This window comes from Stenella coeruleoalba (assembly GCF_951394435.1).
Source record: "Stenella coeruleoalba genome assembly, chromosome: 14".
NCBI classification, from domain to species: Eukaryota; Metazoa; Chordata; class Mammalia; order Artiodactyla; family Delphinidae; genus Stenella; species Stenella coeruleoalba.
In genome coordinates this window covers 75415452-75434273 of record NC_137160.1, presented here as the reverse complement: position 1 = coordinate 75434273, position 18822 = coordinate 75415452, and the positions used below count along the sequence as shown (strand labels likewise).

General features: G+C 51.6%; 1 protein-coding gene across 1 annotated transcript in view; it reads left to right on the top strand.

The window, feature by feature from the left end:
- Positions 1-2177: 2177 nt before the first annotated feature.
- RBM19 (RNA binding motif protein 19) overlaps positions 2178-18822 on the top strand; it is a 122742-nt gene continuing 106097 nt past the window's right edge. Inside the window, exons 1-12 of the mRNA XM_079943314.1 lie at positions 2178-2327; positions 4516-4698; positions 5077-5202; positions 5385-5423; positions 5705-5897; positions 7073-7281; positions 9067-9147; positions 13510-13588; positions 14523-14594; positions 15827-16030; positions 17402-17532; positions 18344-18465. Coding sequence (XP_079799440.1) covers positions 2292-2327; positions 4516-4698; positions 5077-5202; positions 5385-5423; positions 5705-5897; positions 7073-7281; positions 9067-9147; positions 13510-13588; positions 14523-14594; positions 15827-16030; positions 17402-17532; positions 18344-18465 — 1475 coding nt within the window. The 5' untranslated portion in view covers positions 2178-2291. The remainder of the gene's footprint in view (positions 2328-4515; positions 4699-5076; positions 5203-5384; positions 5424-5704; positions 5898-7072; positions 7282-9066; positions 9148-13509; positions 13589-14522; positions 14595-15826; positions 16031-17401; positions 17533-18343; positions 18466-18822) is intronic.

The window sequence follows — 18822 nt, the reverse complement described above, 5'->3', positions numbered from 1 at the left end:
ATCCTCCAACCCTTCCAAGATCTCTCCCCACGGCTGGCCTTTCCCTGGTGGGACATTAATTACTGCAGAGCCTAGACAGACTTCTCATTGCCTGAGTACATTTGTGAAGGCAGCCGTGATTGATTGGAGCTAGTTCAGATTTTAGATTTACCTGCTTTTTTTTTTTTTTTTTAAAATCCCCATGTCTAATCAGAGAGCCCAGCCTGGTGGGGGCCAGGTGCCCCTGGATAATATTTGGTGGGAGAGAAAAGGAGGCCGGAGACAAAACGGGAAGGCAGGAAAGCAGGAAGGCTAATAATAATGTTACAACCTAGCTGTTTATTAAAAGCCCAGGGATATACAGCCCAGGAACGGTTCTTCCTTTCCCCGACATGTGGGGACCATATTTTCTTGGCCCAGAGTTGGGTCGTGCGATTAGCCGAGAGCATTCCATTTTCTTTTAATACCTTTGAAAGGCCTTCTGATTTGTGAATTTCTTTAGGGAGGGCTACGTTTAGTTGCACATTTTAATAAAGGCAGTTCCTGAAAATAATAAAAGAAAAGTACGTGAAACCAGGCCTGGCTGGGCAACCCACACTTGCCCTCTCATAAAAGGCTAAGATCTCAGCACTGCCTCGTAAAGCTTGCTCCAGCCTGTTCTGACCGGGGTTGCGGTGTGCAGAAAACAACCCCCTAATTGTCATTTAATTAAGGAGCACTTTCATACATATCAATAAATAGCTGTTGAATAAAAAATGACTTGGAAACACAGTGACCCCTTGTCACCTACTCTAGGCTTGAGGGTACATTTTTACATGGGTGTGTGTGTTTTCTTTGAATAGACAGTCTACTGTAAGAGGTGGACAGGGCGAAGTCTGACCTTCAGAGTAACCTATTACCAAGCAAGTAAATCCTCAAGTAATAGGTTGAAGAGACACGCCCACATCCTTCCCCTGGAACCTGTGAACATGACCTTACTTGGAAAAGGGTCTTTGGAGACATCAAGTTAAGGATCTTGAGATGAGACCATCCTGGATTTAAGATGGGCCCTACACCCAATAGCAGGTGTCCTAATGAGAGAACAGAGGGGGAGATAGATTGATTCAGACACCGGAGGAGAGAAGACCACAATGAAGACAGAGGCAGAGGTGGGCATGATGCAGCCACAGAGCCAAGGCTCCCCTGGAGCCCCCAGAAGCTAGGAGGAAGGGTCCTCCCGCAGAGACTCCGGGCGCAGCTCAGCCCTGCTGACACTTTGATTTTGGATTTCTGGCCTCCAGAACTGTGAGAGAACACATTTCTGTTGTTTTAAGCCACTAAGTCTCTGGAAACTTGGAGTAGGTGGTAGGGAACCAATACACCCCATAATCCTATGTCGACTGAAAACAAAAATGCACAATCTAAAAATGGAGAATTGTGTTTTATTCCGCAGACTTACTGAGGACTTAAGCCCAGGAGGATACAGCTTCTCAGATAGCTCTGAGCGACTGTCCCAAAGAGGTAAAGGAGATGACAGGATATATGACTTTTTCCGCTGGGGGGAAAAAAAATGTAGTTGAATATCAAAAGATTACTGCTTGGGCTTCCCTGGTGGCGCAGTGGTTGAGAGTCTGCCTGCCGATGCAGGGGACACGGGTTCGTGCCCCGGTCCGGGAAGATCCCACATGCCGCGGAGCGGCTGGGCCCGTGAGCCGTGGCCGCTGAGCCTGCGCGTAAGGAGCCTGTGCTCCACAACTGGAGAGGCCCCGGAGAGGCCGCGGCAGTGAGAGGCGTACCGCAAAAAAAAAAAAAAAAAAAAAAAAGATTACTGCTAATCACAGAAACAGACATCTCGAGTTAATGATTTTTGCACTTTTAGTGTGGGAAGATGCAAGAGCCTAGGCTCATTGAAATTATTCCTTTGATTGCATCTTAACTATCTTGGGCCAGGATCTTGTTTAAATACAGGAAGTGGCTAAAACGATTTCCGAGCCTAAGCAGAGCTAAAACGCTGTTCTGCCTACGGGCAATCCCCCGCCAATGTTAGGGACCAGCGTCCCCTGGCGGCCCGGCCACTACGTTGGTCTCTCCAGGCGCCGCCAAACAGCCTGTGCCTGCGCAGAATGCAAGCGCTCAGGCCCGCCCCTTGGAGGGTGTAACTTCCTTGGGTTGATCTCTTTGGCCACGCCTACTTCCGGGGGCGGGCTACGCCTGGAGCACGTGACTTGGTTCCGGCTTGCGGAAGATGGCGGCGCCCAGAGCCGTAGCGTGAATTTTGGTGGTGGTAGTCGCAGGCCATTCGTGCTGGAATCACAACAGTGGGACCGTGCACCATGTCGCGACTGATCGTGAAGAACCTACCAGATGGGGTGAGTGCAGAGCCTGGACTTGAGAATCTGAAATTGGGACCAGATAGGAGCTGGAGGTTGGGAGGGAGGTTCCTGGGGAGAACTGAGGGGCTTTCGATCTCGGGAAGGATTCCCGGAGGATTCAGAGCCCGAAAGGGGCTTCTCGGCAGATTCCCCGTTGACATTTGGGAGAGAGGGACAGTGCCTGCTCAGGGTTTCACAACCGACCCGATGTATGTGATCCCAGCCAGACACCTCCTTCCCCGGGACATGCCAGCCCCCACGCTGTGTCGAATGCCTTGCTCCCACAGCCCTCTTGTCAGTCGCTTTTTTGGGTTGACTCGTGACTGGGTCAGACACTGCGCCTGTATCCCTCTCCCACTCGGCACACTGTCTGGGAGGAAAGTGGGGAGCAATAGACTGAGGACCTGCGTTCCAGTTCCCACTCCCGCCTTTAGAAAAGGTAGGAATAGATAGTCTAAGAAAACTGAGTGAGTGTGCAGGGCTTTAAGCAACTTATCCAGTAAGTGGGGAGGGGTGCCCCAGTCGTACTTGTCTCCGCCTAGAGTCCGCACAGAACTTGGCACGTGGTAGGCATCCAGTAAATACATGCTGAATGAAAGAGTGAAGAAATAGTTGAATGCGTGGTGTCAGACGGTTAGTGCATTGTGCCCAAGTGAATCATCCGTACCTATTTCACTATGACTTTTCTTGGATAGAGAGCCCCTACACGACTGGTGTGGCCAGTATACTCATTCCCAGAATACAAAATGTGCCGTTTGGATGGCGTGAGAGATCTTGTGTACTCCTTAGAAAGAGTGAGAACATAAAACCATTTCTGTTTCATTGTTGTGGTTTTTTAACTTTACCTTCCCCCCCCCCCCGGCGGATGGGGGGGGCACCTATCATACGATTTTTAAAATTCAGTATAAAACGAGAAGCACAGTCTTTTGTTCCATCCTATCCTCCATCTGTCTCCAGGAGTAACCATCTTTACGGCTTGCATCTCTTGACAAGTTCCTCATCTCAAAACCCTTAATGTAATTACATAGTAAGCTCTCAAAGCGTTAGCTACTACTACTACTGTTATTAACTCTTTCATTCATCAAACAAGACGTGCAATGGTAAGAGACACAGCCACACTGAGAAGCGAAATGAGATGGTAGTGGAGAGGGGAAGGAAGGGTAGGCATGCTAAAATCCTCATCCATCAGAGTGAGGCATCAGGAGACGCTATCTAAAGCTGATGGATGGATCAATCATAGCTATTTTTTAAGTGTACTATTTAGAATAAATGATGGAAGAATTAGAAACAATAAGTAACAGGCTGGAGGGAAGGGATAGTTAGGGAGTTTAGGGTTGACATGTACACACTGCTATATTTAAAACAGATGACCAACAAGGACCTACCGTATAGCCCCGGGAGCTCTGCTTAGTGTTACGTGGCAGGCTGGATGGGAGGGGAGTTTGGGGGAGAATGGATACGTGCATATGTATGGCTGAGTCACTGTGCTGTGCACCTGAAACTGTCACAACATTGTTAATCGGCTATACTCTAATATAAAATAAAAAGTTTTAAAAAGCCAATAAATAGCAGAGACTAGAAGGGAGATATAGATGACGTAGGTTTCTTATTTTTCATAGTGGGAGTCAGCAGATAGTCATTGGGTAAATAAGCCAAGAAATGAAAGTGAGAGCTCGGTATAGGGACATAGAGCCATGCTTATGAGGAGTCCTAAAAGCAAGCTATAAAGATAGCTTGAGAGATCTTGTGTACTCCTTGTGGTAGAAAGGATACTCCTTTGTACCACAATTAGCAGGCACTGTGTAGTTTACCATTTCCTTAGTTCACACGTCACTGTGACAGGCATTTATGAGGTGTCTACTGTGCAGCAGCCAGGATGCTGGGCGGCTTGTACGATGGGTCTCAGCCTCCTAGCAGCCCACAGGATAGAAAGATTTCAGTGCAGTCATTCTGAGTCTTGATTTCCTTATCAGTGAAGTGGGGAAGGGCCTTGCTCAAGGTCACACAGCGAGTAAGTGTTGGAGCCAGAGCTGGAACCCGGTCCAGCTGCAACGCATGCTCTGCAACCGTCCCTTCTAAGGTCACCTCCGGGGAATCCCAGGGCCTCAGGTTTCCAGCCCTTTTTGTCCCCTTGGCTCTGAGGGCTCCCCGGCCCCCCCCCTCCATCGTCCCCCTTCCACCCTAGATGAAGGAGGAGCGTTTCCGGCAGCTGTTCACCGCCTTCGGCACACTGACAGACTGCAGCCTCAAGTTCACCAAAGGCGGCAAGTTCCGCAGGTTCGGCTTCATCGGCTTCAAGTCCGAGGAGGAGGCCCAAACAGCGCTGAACCATTTCAACAAGAGTTTTATCGACATGTCCCGGATCACGGTGAGTGGGTGTGAATCTCGCCCTCTCCTGCCTGTCAACAGCGACCCACTGGCTCTTTCTCTCCACGCTCAAGTCCAAAGCCTGTCCCCTTCCAGACCGTGGCATCTTTGGTCTTCCTCACAGTTCTCAAGCTCCCATGCTTGTGAATCCCCTGCAGCGTTTGCGGAAACAGTTTCCCCAGAGTTTCTGATTCTGTATGCTGGGGGAGGGAATCCAAGAATTTGCACGTCTCACGGGCTTACCGGTGATGGTGATGCTGCTGGTCCCAGGATGAGAAGCGCTGGTCTCCATTATTCATCCACTCGCCCAGTCAGTGGCTGAATTGCCTGTGCCGGGCGTGGTGGCAGGTGTCATCATCCCCCTCTCTGTCCCTCGCAGGTAGAGTTCTGCAAGTCGTTTGGGGACCCGACAAAGCCCCGAGCCTGGAGCAAGCATGCCCAGAAAACAAGCCAGCCCAAGCCCCCTCCGAAAGACAAAGACGCCATCTCCCCAGAAACTAAGAAGGTGCGTGGATGGTCACTCCTGGCTGCATCCGGGTGTCAGCAGGGTGGTCACCCCGGGAAGGCAGGGGAGGGGGAGGGACCTGAGAATCCCTCTCGGATGGTTCCCGAAAGCAGCCCTCCCAGGGCAGTGCGTTTCCATCTCCTTTCATCGTGACCCTCACCACCTGTGCCTTCTGTTTTTAGGATGACAAGAAGAAAAAGGTAGCAGGTGAACTGGAGAAGGTGAGTCTGTCCTGGTGACAAGCGGAAGGCGGGCGGCGAGGGCGGGCCCGGCAGTCAGTGCCTTGCCATGGCTGTGGCGCCTTGGTCTTTCTGTCTGATGAAGAATCCACGCTGCCCTCCCTGGGACTGACCCAGCTGGCCCCAGAGGTCCTCTAGAGACTGGGGGAAATGGCCTCGGAAGATGTGCTTACCCTCTGAAGAGTTAGCAAGGGTGAGCCCTGCCTGAGCCTTCTCTGCCTGTTCTCCCTCCTTCCTGCTTCCCTGCCACCCGGCACCTGCAGCTGAGGGAAGATAACGAGTTCCAGGAGTTCCTGTCAGTTCACCAGAAGCGGACGCAGGTGGCCACCTGGGCGAATGATGCCCTGGACGTTGAGCCCTCGAAAGGGAAGAACAACTTGGCCAAAGACTACCTGAACTTCGACTCCGACTCAGGGCAGGAGAGTGAGGAGGAGGGAGCCGGAGAGGCCCCGGAAGGTAAGGGTGTGGCCCCTACCTGAGTGCGCGCCCTGCAGCGCCCAGGCCTGTGCACACATGACCTGGGGCCCCTGCGCGGCGGGCCCAGGAGACTGCGAGTCAGACGCTGCCCCGTGGAGCAGTGATTATCCCGCTTGCGGGTACGTCGGCTTTGACCGATCCTGGTTCCTTATTCAGTCAGTTGATTACTCACTCAGATATTGATTGAGCACCAACTGTATGCCATGCGCTATTTCAGGCATTGGGGATATAGGAGTGAGCAAAAGACAGGGAATCCTGCCCCCGTGGAGCTGTCGCCCTGGTTGGGGAGAGAAACAATAAAGACATTGGTCTCCTATTTAGTATATGATGTGAATACTGGTGCTGCAGGGAGAAAGCAGGAAAGGGAGGAATGTAGGAAAGGGGGACGGGAGAGTCACCGGGGAAGGCCTCCGAGGAGGTGGCCCTTGAGCACAGGACTGAGGGAGTGAACCTCTGTCCTCAGAAGGGGGTCACAGTGTCATGGGGGGGCGTGTGGACCTGTGAGTGACTGTGGCTCAGCGTGGTGACTGCCGTGGTCGTGGGTGGGAATCGACTTTGGTTAAAAGATGAGGGAATGAATTTAACGTGAGTTTTATGGCTGGTAAAGTCTCTGCAAAGCTGGGATCCGAAGGACTCACTGGGAGTTGGTGCGACTCAGAAGGGATGGGGTGAGGGAAGGGGTTCCAGGCAGAGGGAACGGCATGGCAAAGGCACAGAGGGAAGGAAAAACAGGAACTTGGAGGGGGGTTCCACATGGCTCAGGGTGGCTGCAGCAGTGGGAGCCGGTGAGAAGCCAGTGAGCTCACCGGGCCCGACGAGGAGTTTGGGTTTCACCCTGAGAGCATCTGGGAGCCCCTGGTGTGTTTTGATCGAGGAGTGAGAGTCCTCTCTGTAGGCAGTTGGCGAGGCTGGTGAGGGAACCCCGAAGTTCTCAGTGTGTAGCATGGAAACTGTCAAAACTCCATCAGTTTCTCCCCACTTGACGGTATTTATTCAAGGACCTACTGGGGACTGGCTGCTTGGCACGGGGCCCCTGGTCACCTCAGGCTTGGCACCTTACGTGCCACCCACCCGTCACACCCCCATGCTGTCTGCCTCCAGCCCTCTCGTTTGCTCACAACCGTCACCGGCTCCCAACCTCTCCGTTTTTCCAGAGGAAGACAGCAGCCTCGAACCCAAGGCAGCCACACGGAAGGAGCTGTCGGACATGGATTACCTGAAATCCAAGGTGGTGGAGGCCGAGTCGCCATCCTCAGAGGAGAGTGAAGATGAAGCCGTGAACTGCGAGGAAGGGAGCGAGGCCGAGGAAGAGGGTTCCTGCACCCCCGCCGCCCAGCAGGACAGGGAGGCGGCCCGAGCCGAGGTGCGTGTGCATCGGGGTGAGCTTGGGAGCCTGGGGAGGGAGGAGGTCTGCTTGGCCCTCGCCCACGTTCCCTGCAGCCCCTTTGTCGGGGCCTGTAACGTCGGGGAAAGACAGCTCAGCGGCCCAGAGACCTGTCTTCAGGTCTCGGTACTGCTGCTTGCTTGCTGTGTGACCCTGGGCAAGCATCTTCCCTCTCTGAATTTATTCCCTGTCGCTAACGCAGAGGCTGCTGCCCCTCTTGACTTGGGGGGGAGGGGGGCATAAATGAGCGGAAAAAGTATCCCAAGCATATTGTACTTCGCAGTTACTAGCAAAGTAGACAGGTGCGAGCCCGTGATCAACAATAATGGATGAAATTAATTGAGCACTTACTGCATGTGAGGTTCAGTACCTGGCATGTCATTTGTCATTGAATCTCATGGGAATCTTGGGGGATGGGGATTCTTGTCCCCTTTTACAGGTGAGGAAACTGAGGCCCAGAGAAAGGAAGTGACTCACTCAAGGTTTTGGCTGGGAAGCGGTGGGGTCAGCACCCAGACCCAGGTCTGCTGGGCTCTGGAGTCTAGGTCATAAATGTGGGTGCTTCCTCTGGGGATGGCCGCCCCGTCTTCCACCCAGGGGTCCGCTCTGCTTAGGGCAGCTTCACACATCCTTTGGGTCTTCATTCCTTCATCTCCCTCCTCCTCTTTCTCCTTCCTCCTCTCCCTCCGTTCATTCTCTTTCCCTTCTAATTGCCATCTCCTGTCCTTTTCTCCTAGAAATTCTAAAGAGGTAGTCGAGTGTGGCTAAGTCAGGGAGCCGTGGGTTCGCATCCCAGCCCTGATGTGGAGTGGCCGTGGGATGGGGTGAGGCGCTTCTCTCTGGGCCTCTGACCTGATGTGGAGTGGCCGTGGGATGGGGTGAGGCGCTTCTCTCTGGGCCTCTGACCTGATGTGGAGTGGCCGTGGGATGGGGTGAGGCGCTTCTCTCTGGGCCTCTGACCTGATGTGGAGTGGCCGTGGGATGGGGTGAGGCGCTTCTCTCTGGGCCTCTGATCTTCGTCATGTAAGGTGATGCCCAGCAGAGCACTGGTCTCTGTGTCCAGTTTCCAAAACCCCTGCACCTGGGTGCGCACTGGAAATCAGAAGCTCCAGGTTTCAGGGAGATACCCCATAACTTATACGGGTCCATAAAAGCACAGGACTGTTTCTGCAGTGAAGCTAGAAATGATTGCTCATCTACTTGGGGTAGACGTAAACCCTAAATTGTGACGTAACAGCTCAGAGTGGGCTTTGCCGGCAAATGAGTCTAAGTCAGGGCAGGTTTTGTTACCAAACGAATTAACCAAAAGATTAGGTTCCTCAGAGCTGTTTCGATTCTAAAACTACAGAAGACGTCCCAAACCCTGTAAGATTGTTTTAAAGATTCAGGAGGACAGCTGTGTCTGCAAAGTTCACAACATCTGGCACAGAATACGCCCTAAATAAATGGTAGCAAATGTCACCGTACCTCAGGGCTCCTTCCCAGGCTCTGCCCCTCCGTGTGGCCTGGCGCCCCTGTGAGCAGACCCCCAGCGAGCCGGCCTGTGGTTCTGGCCCTCATCTCAGGGGCACGTGGAGGCTTGGCACCTCCTACCGCGGGCTCTGGCCAGACTCTGCCTCCTTGGCAGGCACGATGCTTCCGGCATTGCCAGCTGGCCCTGGCGCCAGGGGCCTTGCAGCGTTCACTGCGACGCCCGGGTCGGCACCTCCTGCGGCTGCACCCGGGAGCTCACTGTGGCCGTTTCTGTTCTTTGCCATCACTCAGACCGAGACACCAGCCAACCAGAAGGAACGCACCACCACCCACACCGTGAAGCTGCGGGGAGCCCCGTTCAATGTCACAGAGGTACGCGCCAGTAACGGGGCGGGGTGAGGAGCCCCCGGGGAGCAGGAGACAAGGGTGAGGGTCCCAGGAGCCTCTGCTGCACGGGAGCTTCGGGATCAGCTGAGGACTTCAGCCGGAGGGAACTGGGGGCCAGAACGACTGACACACAGGATCTCGGGCATCGTCACGGTCGGGAAACAGGGCCGCCTATATGAGACCAGGAAGGACTGGTCTCAGTCACCAGTCATCTATGCTAGGGGCGGGCATACTTCTGCTGAAAAATTAAAAAGGACCAGCTAGTGAATACTCAGGGCTTTGTGATCAGTATGGTCTGCGCTACGACTACTCAACCCTGCTGTAGCACAGAGGCAGCCCGAGGCGAGAGGCGGCCAGATAGGCCTGGCCGTGTGCCAGTAAAGCTTTACTTGCAGAAGCAGGCAGCGGGCCACGTCTGGCCCGCGTACTGTAGTTTGCTGACTCTGGGTCTACACAGGAGAGAACACTTTGTCAATTTCCCTCCTCGTGAAAGTAGTAGAAGTTCAGCCTAGGAAATGTTTTTTAATGTAGCTAAACAACAAGAAGTAAAAATTACCTATCACTCTATAAATTGCCAAGCAAACTGTGTTGAGAGAGAAGTGCTAACCAGATGGGGTACCAGGATGCAGAGCTAATTACCTACAGGTCTGATTACTATAGGAGTAAAGACTGTCCCAGGCAAACTGGAGCAAGCCCCCCTCAATCCCCCACGTCTATATTCCTGACAACCAGTAATGAATTCTCAGTATATCTTCTTAGACATCTTTTTCTTTGTATAGAAACGTTGACCTGTGTTTTTCTTTTTTTTTTTTAATTAATTAATTAAATTATCTTTGGTTGCGTTGGGTCTTCATTACCGCGCCTGGGCTTTCTCTAGTTGCGGTGAGAGGGGGCTACTCTTCGTGGCGGTGCGCGGGCTTCTAATTGCGGTGGCTTCTCTTGTTGTGGAGCATGGGCTCTAGGCACGTGGGCTTCAGTAGTCGTGGCACGCGGGCTCAGTAGTCGTGACTCGCGGGCTCTAGAGTACAGGCTCAGTAGTTGTGGCGCATGGGCTTAGTTGCTCCGCGGCATGTGGGATCTTCCCGGACCAGGGCTTGACCTGTGTCCCCTACGTTGGCAGGCAGATTCTTAATCACTGCACCACCAGGGAAGTCCTGTGTCTTTTCTTTTTAAAAAGCAATCCTACAGTAGGAACTATTTTGCAACTCTTTTTCCTTCCTCATCACATTATGTCATAAATATCTCTGAATAGTGAATATTCTGTTACAGCATCATTTTTCACGTTGCATGCTATTCTTTACTCTGGACACACTGTGTTACGCTCACCCAACCTCCTAAATTGAGACATGGGGATTGTTTCCAGTCTTCTGCTGATTTGAATAATAATGCAGTCAGCGCATTTCTTGAGATCAGAGGTCAACAGATGTTTTTCTATCAACATCATTTAGTGCATATTTTAGGCTTTGTGAGCTATATGGGCTATTGCACTTTTTTTTTTTTTTGATAATCCTTGGAAAATGTAAAAACTATTAGCTTGCAGGCCGTGGGCAATATTTGGCCTGTGGGCTATCGTTTGCCAACCCTTGCTCCAGATAAGTACTGTATTAAGCACATCCATGTATTCAGTACATTTTTAAGTCTTTGATACAGAGTGCCAGTTGCCCTCTGGAAGCCTGGCCAGTTTATACTCCCTTAGCAGAGAATGAGAGTGCACATTTTTGTGAACCCTGGGTATTAATCTTTACCAATGTGACAGGTCAAAATGGTATCTCATTTTGATTTATATTTTCGATGATTAGTGAGGTCGATCATTCTTTCACGTTTGTGTATCATGTGTGTATCCTCTTTTGGAAAGTGCCTGATTATATTTTATGCTCTTTTTTTCTCAAAGTACTACCTTTTTTGAGTCTGTATATTTGCTAATTATTTTTTTAAATAAAACTTAATCGGATTTCGGAGTAACAAGCATTTGGGTTCTACTGGACTATGTGAATTGTCTGCTAATTTAGAGTCAGAGTTCTGTCAGTACCAACCATGCAGAAAATCATGTGCTTCAGTGGGGACGGGGGACATTAGATGGACTTTTGCAAATAAATACATGAAAAATGATCACTTTTTTCCACAAACGGTAACAGAAAATGTAATGGAAAAACAGATTACTTTTATGAAAGAGAAAGAAAAAAAGGAAGGAAGGAAGGGAAGGAAGAAACGGAAAGACAGTCTATTTCTAGATATTCTAATGAAAATTATGTATTGGGGACTTTATAGGTATTCTAATAAAAGTTTTATAGGTTCTATACAAAGAAAATGTTCAATTCCACTGAGGGATTTAAACGAATGCTAACATAAATGTAAAGCCATACATTCTTAGAAAGTAAAAATGCCAGTTCCTCCCTAATTAGCAAATAAATGAGTAAATTCAGTGGGATCACAGAGTTTCGTCAGGATTGGGGGAGTGGGGGTGGGATCCCGGAGAACAGCTGGGAACATCCTGTGGGAATAGACCCTTCCCCTGCAAGATGTTGAAACATGTTTTAAAGCTACAGTAATTAAAACAGTTTGGTTCAGGTGAAGCTGTTCACAGGTTAACTCAATAGAATTGAATTCAGAAATAGACTCACATATGTATAAGCATCTAATTTAGGATAGGGTGTCTCATATCAATGAAGAGAAGAGAGATTTTTCTATAAATAGTAATGGGACAACCAGTTAACTTTTGTGAAGAAAAAAAAAAGGTGGAGCCCCGCCTTACTCCTCATAGCAAGCTAAATTTCAGATGCATCAAGGATTTAAGATAAAAAACTGAGCCAATAAAAGTTCTAGGAGAAAGCATTGAATTTACTTGTAATCTTGGAATGAAAAATGCTTTTCTGTATTCCATATCCTATAATAAACCATAATGGAAAAGAATATGAAAAAGTGTATGTATACATACACGTATATACACGTATGTACACACACATATGCGTATACACATACATATATATATACACATATAACCGAATTGCTTTTCTGTACACCAGAAACTAACACGACATTGTAAATCAACTATACTTCAATTAAAAAAAAAAAGAATGCCTTTCTAAGCAGTTTGCAAAACCGTCATAAGAAAAAGATGGATTAATTGACTAGATAACATTTAAAACTTCTCTAAGGCAACTTTTTGTCATAAAGTCAAAAGACAAACAACAGACATGTATAACACAAACAACAGACAAAAACCTGCTTCTTTCATTTACAAATAGGTAAGTAGATATTGGGACCTACGTATGACCCAATAGAAAAGTGGACGAAAGATAGGAGGTCTTCTGAGAGAAAGAATTCAAATGGCTGGGAAATATGCCTGAGTTCACTCATAATTAAAGAAATACAGATCAAAACAGGAAGGTTACATTTTTGCAGAAATTTTTTAAGTTCAGTAATAAATTGTTTCACGCACTGTTGGGGGAAGTTTGCGGTGAAGCCTTTTGGAAGGCAATCTGGAAGCATCAGTCAGAATTTAAGATATACGTACATACCTTTGACCTAGCAGTTACCTTGCTGGGAATTTGCACTACAGGCGAATCAGCCAGGTACACCAAGAGGTCAGTGCAAGAATGTTCATTGCCGCATTTTCTAATTCTTATTTTATTTATAAATTAATGTATTAATTTGTGTCATTTTATTTATAAAAACAAAAAACTGGAAGCAACCTCTACGCTATATCACTAGAGAAATGGTTAAATTAGTGGGTCTCAGCTGGGGAAAGTCCCCCCCCCCCCACCCCCATCAGGGAACACTTGGCCCCGTCTGGAGTGCCAACAAGGTGATCTGGGCCTTGCAGTTAGGACCATTTTTGTTTTCTTCTTGGGGCTTTTCAGCATTTGCTAAATTTTTTACTCTCTGTGTTTGTGCATTTTTTAAAAAGAGTTTAAATCACCCTCACGTCCAAAAAATAGAGAAGTAGTTAAGAAAATTGGGAACCATCTACAACAGTACTCTATGTGTATCATCCCCGTGAAGTAACATGGACAAATAATCGTGCTTTGATGAGACGTGAAGAAAGCTGGGTTTAACCCCAATTAAGTAAAGGTAGTTGGGAAAAAAAGATCAGAAGCAGTACCTTAAAATACCAATGGTGCCATTACTATTCTGTATTTATACTCCTTGTTTCTTCTCCAACTTAAAAAAAAAGTTTCTTTTCCAAGGCGGTTTTAATTTACGATGGAGAAAATGTGTATAATTTAGAGGAAAGAGAGAGACTACAAAAGATGGAACACTTTGGTGTCCTTTCTGAATTCAGAAATTTGACCCATGTTTCTTTATTCGGTTTGCACTTTTGGGAAAAAACTTTTCTTCTCCTCACAGAAAAATGTCATGGAATTCCTGGCACCCCTGAAACCGGTGGCCATTCGAATAGTGAGAAATGCCCATGGAAACAAAACAGGTAAGGTCTGGGCTGTTTCGAGGGGGCTGCAGAGGCAGATGCTAGAGCTGGAAGCTTGGGGCAGTGGAACTGTGGAGGTGTTTGGAGGGCAGCTACTTTCTTTCCTATTTGTGGTCCCCACTTCTGTGGATGTGGTGAAGGTGCTCAGGACAGGGGTCTGCCTCTTGTCCCCTGCCGCTGGCAGCCTAGTGTGAGGTTTTCACCTGCGCAGGCAGGGCCCAGCCCCCAGGCCTGGGGGCTCAGTAATGACTGCGGCCTTCAGCCCAGATGCAGGGGCCCACCGGGGGCTCAAAGCAAGGGGAGGCCGTGACCAGATTCAGGATGGCCCCCTGGCTGGTGAGGGAAGGGTCCAGGGGCGGGGCCCAAGGACAGGTGGGCTGGGTGGGGGCTTTTGCAGCCCCCCAGGGGAGGGTCTTGTGATAGAGACCAAAACCCACAGGCTTTGGCGCAGGTTACGGCACGGCCACGCGTTAGCTGTGTGTCCGAGCGCACGTCGCTTGACTCCTAGAAAAGTGGGGAGGCGAGGTCTCTCGTGTTTAGGGAAGACTCCACACGCTCGTCTGTGCAAGTCAGGGCCGCGGGCACTGACGGGCAGTCACTGTGGAGGTGGCCCCTTGGTGCCAGGCTGGGTTGCAGCACCGCACCCACAGGCATTTGTCCAGAGAAGGTCAAAGAGCAGGCACTGGTCAGGACAGGGTGAGGCTGGGAGGCAGGCCAAGGCCCTCCCGTTTCCGAACGCTGCCTACAAAGGGAAATTTGCCTGGGGGGCATCAGGGAGTGTCTGCATTTTGGAGATCGGGCGAAAAGTACAGGTTCCCCCCCCCTTTCTGCTCAGATTCCCCCAAACACCTAGCACAGTGTGGGTGTTCCTCCGTGACTCCCACGATTGTCTGCAGGGCCTGCAGCCCTTACCTTTGTCGTGGTCCTTTCACAGGGTACGTCTTTGTGGATTTCAGCAGTGAAGAGGAAGTGAGGAAGGCTCTGAAATGCAACAGGGAATACATGGGTAAGGGTGCTCGGCGGCCCCACGCCACGGGGTGGCAGGGGTTCGCTCATTCAGTTGCTCTGTACGGTTATATTGAGGGCCTGCTGTGTGCCTGCCGGGCACTGCCCTGGGCACGGAGGATACAGCTGTGAGCAGAACAGACCAAAGCCCCCGCCCTCCTGGGGCAGAGATTAGGCTAAGTTTCCTGTAGAGGAAACTGACATCGAGAGGGGAGAGACAGGCGGTAACCAGAGGGGCCGTGCTGTGGACAGATGCAGGAGAGGGCCGGGATTGGAGGAGGCGCATTCTTTTTTTTTTTTTTTTTTGCGGTACGTGGGCCTCTCACTGTTGTGGCCTCTCCCGTTGCGGAGCACAGGCTCCAGACACGCAGGCTCAGCAGCCATGGCTCACGGTCCCAGCTGCTCCGCGGCATGTGGGATATTCCCGGACCGGGGCACGAACCCGTGTCCCCTGCATCAGCAGGCGGACTCTCAACCACTGCGCCACCAGGGAAGCCCCAAGGAGGAGGCGCATTTTAAACAGGATCGTGTCAGCTTGGGCCACACTGAGCCGGCGACATTGGAACAAAAGCCAGAGGGGTAAAGGGAGCCAGCTCTGGCTTTGTGGAGCGGGGCCGTTCCAGTACAGGGAACAGCAAGTACAGGGTCTGGAGCTGGGAGGTCACCTGAACAAGATATCCAAGGCCGTGCTCTTTGGCCTGTCCCTGGTATGGACAGGTGATTCAGGTCCAGCCATTGACCCCTTGTGAAGACACAAGTTCTGTTAGGGAAGAGGAGAAACCTAAGCGGTCTTGCTAGCAAGTCAGGTGGTAGGTGTTTATTGAGCACCTGCCGTGTGCATGTGGAGGTGATGGTGGTGGTCGTGGTCTAATCAGGAGCCCGGGGCAGTGCACGGACGCAGTTCAGCAGCAGCACAAGGTGGCTCTTCAGGGTTGGGCTGTCACGTGAGATGATTCCCAGGGCAGTGCCAGGGGCCGTGCCCTGGAATTGGGAGGATGCAGCCCCATGGGCCAGGCGGCCCAGGCAGGCTCCCCCCTGAGCTAAAGCCGAGCTCGCAGGATAAGTGAGATTGAGGCCTGGCTTTGGCTGGGGCCGCCACCCTGGTTAACAGAGCCTGGTGTCTGGCGCTGTCACCAGCCACCTTCACCATGGCTTCCGGAAGGCAGCAACAGAGTCTGGAAGCTGGCAGGTTCCGGGCCTCCCCCGGGGCCCTGACTGCCTCTCCTTGTGCAGGTGGACGCTACATCGAGGTGTTTAGGGAAAAGAACGTCCCCGCAGCCAAGGTGCCCCCAGAGAATAGCGCCAAACCCTGGCAAGGCCGGACACTCGGGGAGCATGAAGAGGAAGAGGACCTGGCCGACTCTGGGAGGCTCTTTGTGCGAAACCTGCCCTACACCAGCTCCGAGGAAGACCTGGAGAAGCTCTTCTCCAAATACGGTAGGGACGTGGCCTCCGGCTCACCACAGGCACCTGCAGCGGGTGGTCCGAGTCCCCATGTGCCTCCTGCAGCTCTTGACCTTGGGCTAATGACGGCCCCCTCTGGCCTCAGTTTTCTCATCCATAAAATGGGCCTCACCATCTCTGAGCTGCTGTGAAGATTCAAACAGTATGTAGACAGCAGAACTCGAAGTCCTAGATGGCATCCCAGGCACCTTTCGTGGTCTGAACCCAGACTCCCTTAGCTTTCATCACTAAACTCAGAACTGACGGGGTTTGGGTACAGTTTTCTGAGATGTCCCTGGTATCTGAATCCTTGCTCTGCTCTTGGAAGCCCACTCACTGTGTGTGTTGATATGAAGTGCTCCCCAGTCTGAACTCTGCTGTCTAAATAGTCTTGCTCTCCAGACCGAGCATCCGGATGCGTTTGCTAGTGAGGGCCGTTTTCATTGTTGTGGTTGCTGGCTTTATTTTGCAGGACACAGACTTGAAGGCCTGTAGTTCACCTTGGCACATGGAGCTGTGCTTGTTTGTAAGGTCGTGGTTGTTGAAGGGAAGGAAGTTAGGGCTCAGAATGGCAGGGCGAGGTCTAGGTGCTTTTAAGATCCCCTGGAGCGTCTCCCCGCTTCTCTTCGGAGACCAGTTGTGGGTTGCAGGGGATCCGAGCTCAGCCGAGTGCTTGTCTTCTGGACAAGGAGGCCCTGAGTAGGATTCTGCGATCAGACAAATTGGTGTCACCTCCTGGCCTGTGTCCTGCTGTCCTGTCGCCAGATCTTCCCGCACAGGCTGGTGCCCTGGTTTACGTGGCAGGGCCAGGCACTGGAGAGGGGGTCATCAGTAGACTCGAAGTATCCATCCGGGAAGATAAAGCCGGGGAAGGAGGACTTGGTCACACCCTGGTGTTCAGAGTGGAAGGTGTGTACTTTAATGTGAGCATCGTAATAATATCCCAGCAGACACTTCTGTGGCCCTACGTCACCAGCAGGCACTGTTTAGTACATGACACGTATTAGTGCGTTTAACCCTCCCCGCCGTCCTCCGAGCTGGGTATTCTTAACGATACCATTTTACAGAGGAGAAGCCTGAGGCCCGTAAAACCCTGTGGCTTGCCCGAGGCCACATGTATAGTATGTGATGCAGGAGGGTCCAGGCCAGACACCTCTGCTCTCAGAATAGACACACGAAGGGTTGTGGAAGGACACCCTGACCCATGAGGGGGTCTCACGGCAGCCCCTTGCCACCTTTTGTCTTGGGCCAAGCGGCGGCAGCAGCTCCACGCTCTCCCTGGTTAAAACCCATAGCTTGACTAGTGCCCAGAGTTTTCTCACCCAGCTCTGGCCTGCAGGACACTGACGCCCTTCCTACCCTCAGGTCCCCTGTCTGAGCTGCATTACCCCATCGACAGCCTGACCAAGAAGCCCAAGGGCTTTGCCTTCGTCACCTTCATGTTCCCGGAGCACGCTGTGAAGGCCTACGCGGAGGTGGATGGGCAGGTGTTCCAGGTGATGGCCCGTGGGGTGGCGGGCGGCTGCCGGGCCCAGGTGATGGGGAGAGGCTGTGGGCGTGTGCGCGTGCGCGCAGGCACGAAACCACACCCACGCTTCTAGGGAAGCACACCTGATGCACGTGAAGCTGCCTCCTGATCTGAGCGGCCTCCAGGGGCAGGGTCTGCTCTGTTTTGTTCACGGGTCTATCGTTAGCCCCTAGAGGAGCACCTGGCCCATAGTGGGCCCTTCAAAAGTGTCTGTGGATTAAATGAACATGCTCTCTCAAAATACCACTTGGAAGAGGAAGGAGTAAGGAAAGAAAGAGTTTTGACCCAGTCATTGAAATGGCCACAGTAGAATATAAGAAACGCTGCTTTCTTCCAAATACCGTGCTTAGCACACAAGCCGAAGCCCCAGGCTGCCTCGCCTCCCTTTCCTGTTCGTTCGTTCGTTCATTCATTCATGATTTATTGATCCCCTGTGACTGCAGGCTGAACCTGGCTCCTGCCCGCGTGGAGCTCACACCCTCACAGGGACAGAGTCGGGTGGGGAGCCCTGCAGGTGTCACTTACAAACCGATCAGCGTCCTCTGTGAAGCTTTGTCAGGTGTCCCCCGTCACAAAGTCAGGCCCCTGTGCCACATGGCCAGGCCCCCGTTCTGGGTTCAGGGCGGCCTCGTGGGCATCCTGCCCGAGGCCCCCGTCTTGCGACAAGGGTCTCAGTGCTGGGTCCAGCCCCCTCGTGGAGAGGCCGACATACCCGGGGCAGGATGTAGAAGCGCCTGCCCCCTTCCTGTCTTTACCCCCTTCCCCTCGTCCTCCTCCAGGGCAGGATGCTCCACGTGTTACCATCCACCATCAAGAAGGAGGCCAGCGAGGACGCAGACGCCCCAGGATCATCGTCTTACAAGAAGAAGAAAGAGTCAAAAGACAAAGCCAACAGCTCCAGGTCCATACCTGCCTCTGACCCAGGCTTTGGCTGCCCTCGCCCCTCCTTGCCTAGCTGCCAGGGTACCCTGACTCCTCGTGGTGGCTTTAGCCCCTCATCCATAACTTTGCTGAGCCTCAGTTTCCTCATCTGCAAAATGGGAAGGATCAGCGGTGCCTCACTTTTGTGGTGTCGTAAGGATTGAGTCAATGTAAGCAAAGTGCTTGGTCCCTGGTGCTGAGTAAGCGCTTGACAGACGTTAGGGCTTATTAATATCATCGTGGCTTTTGTTGTCTTCAGGCCCTGGTACTTGGCCCACGCCAAGTAAGATGGGGGAGAGGAGGCTTCGGGGACTTAGGAAGGCAGGCCCACAAGCGC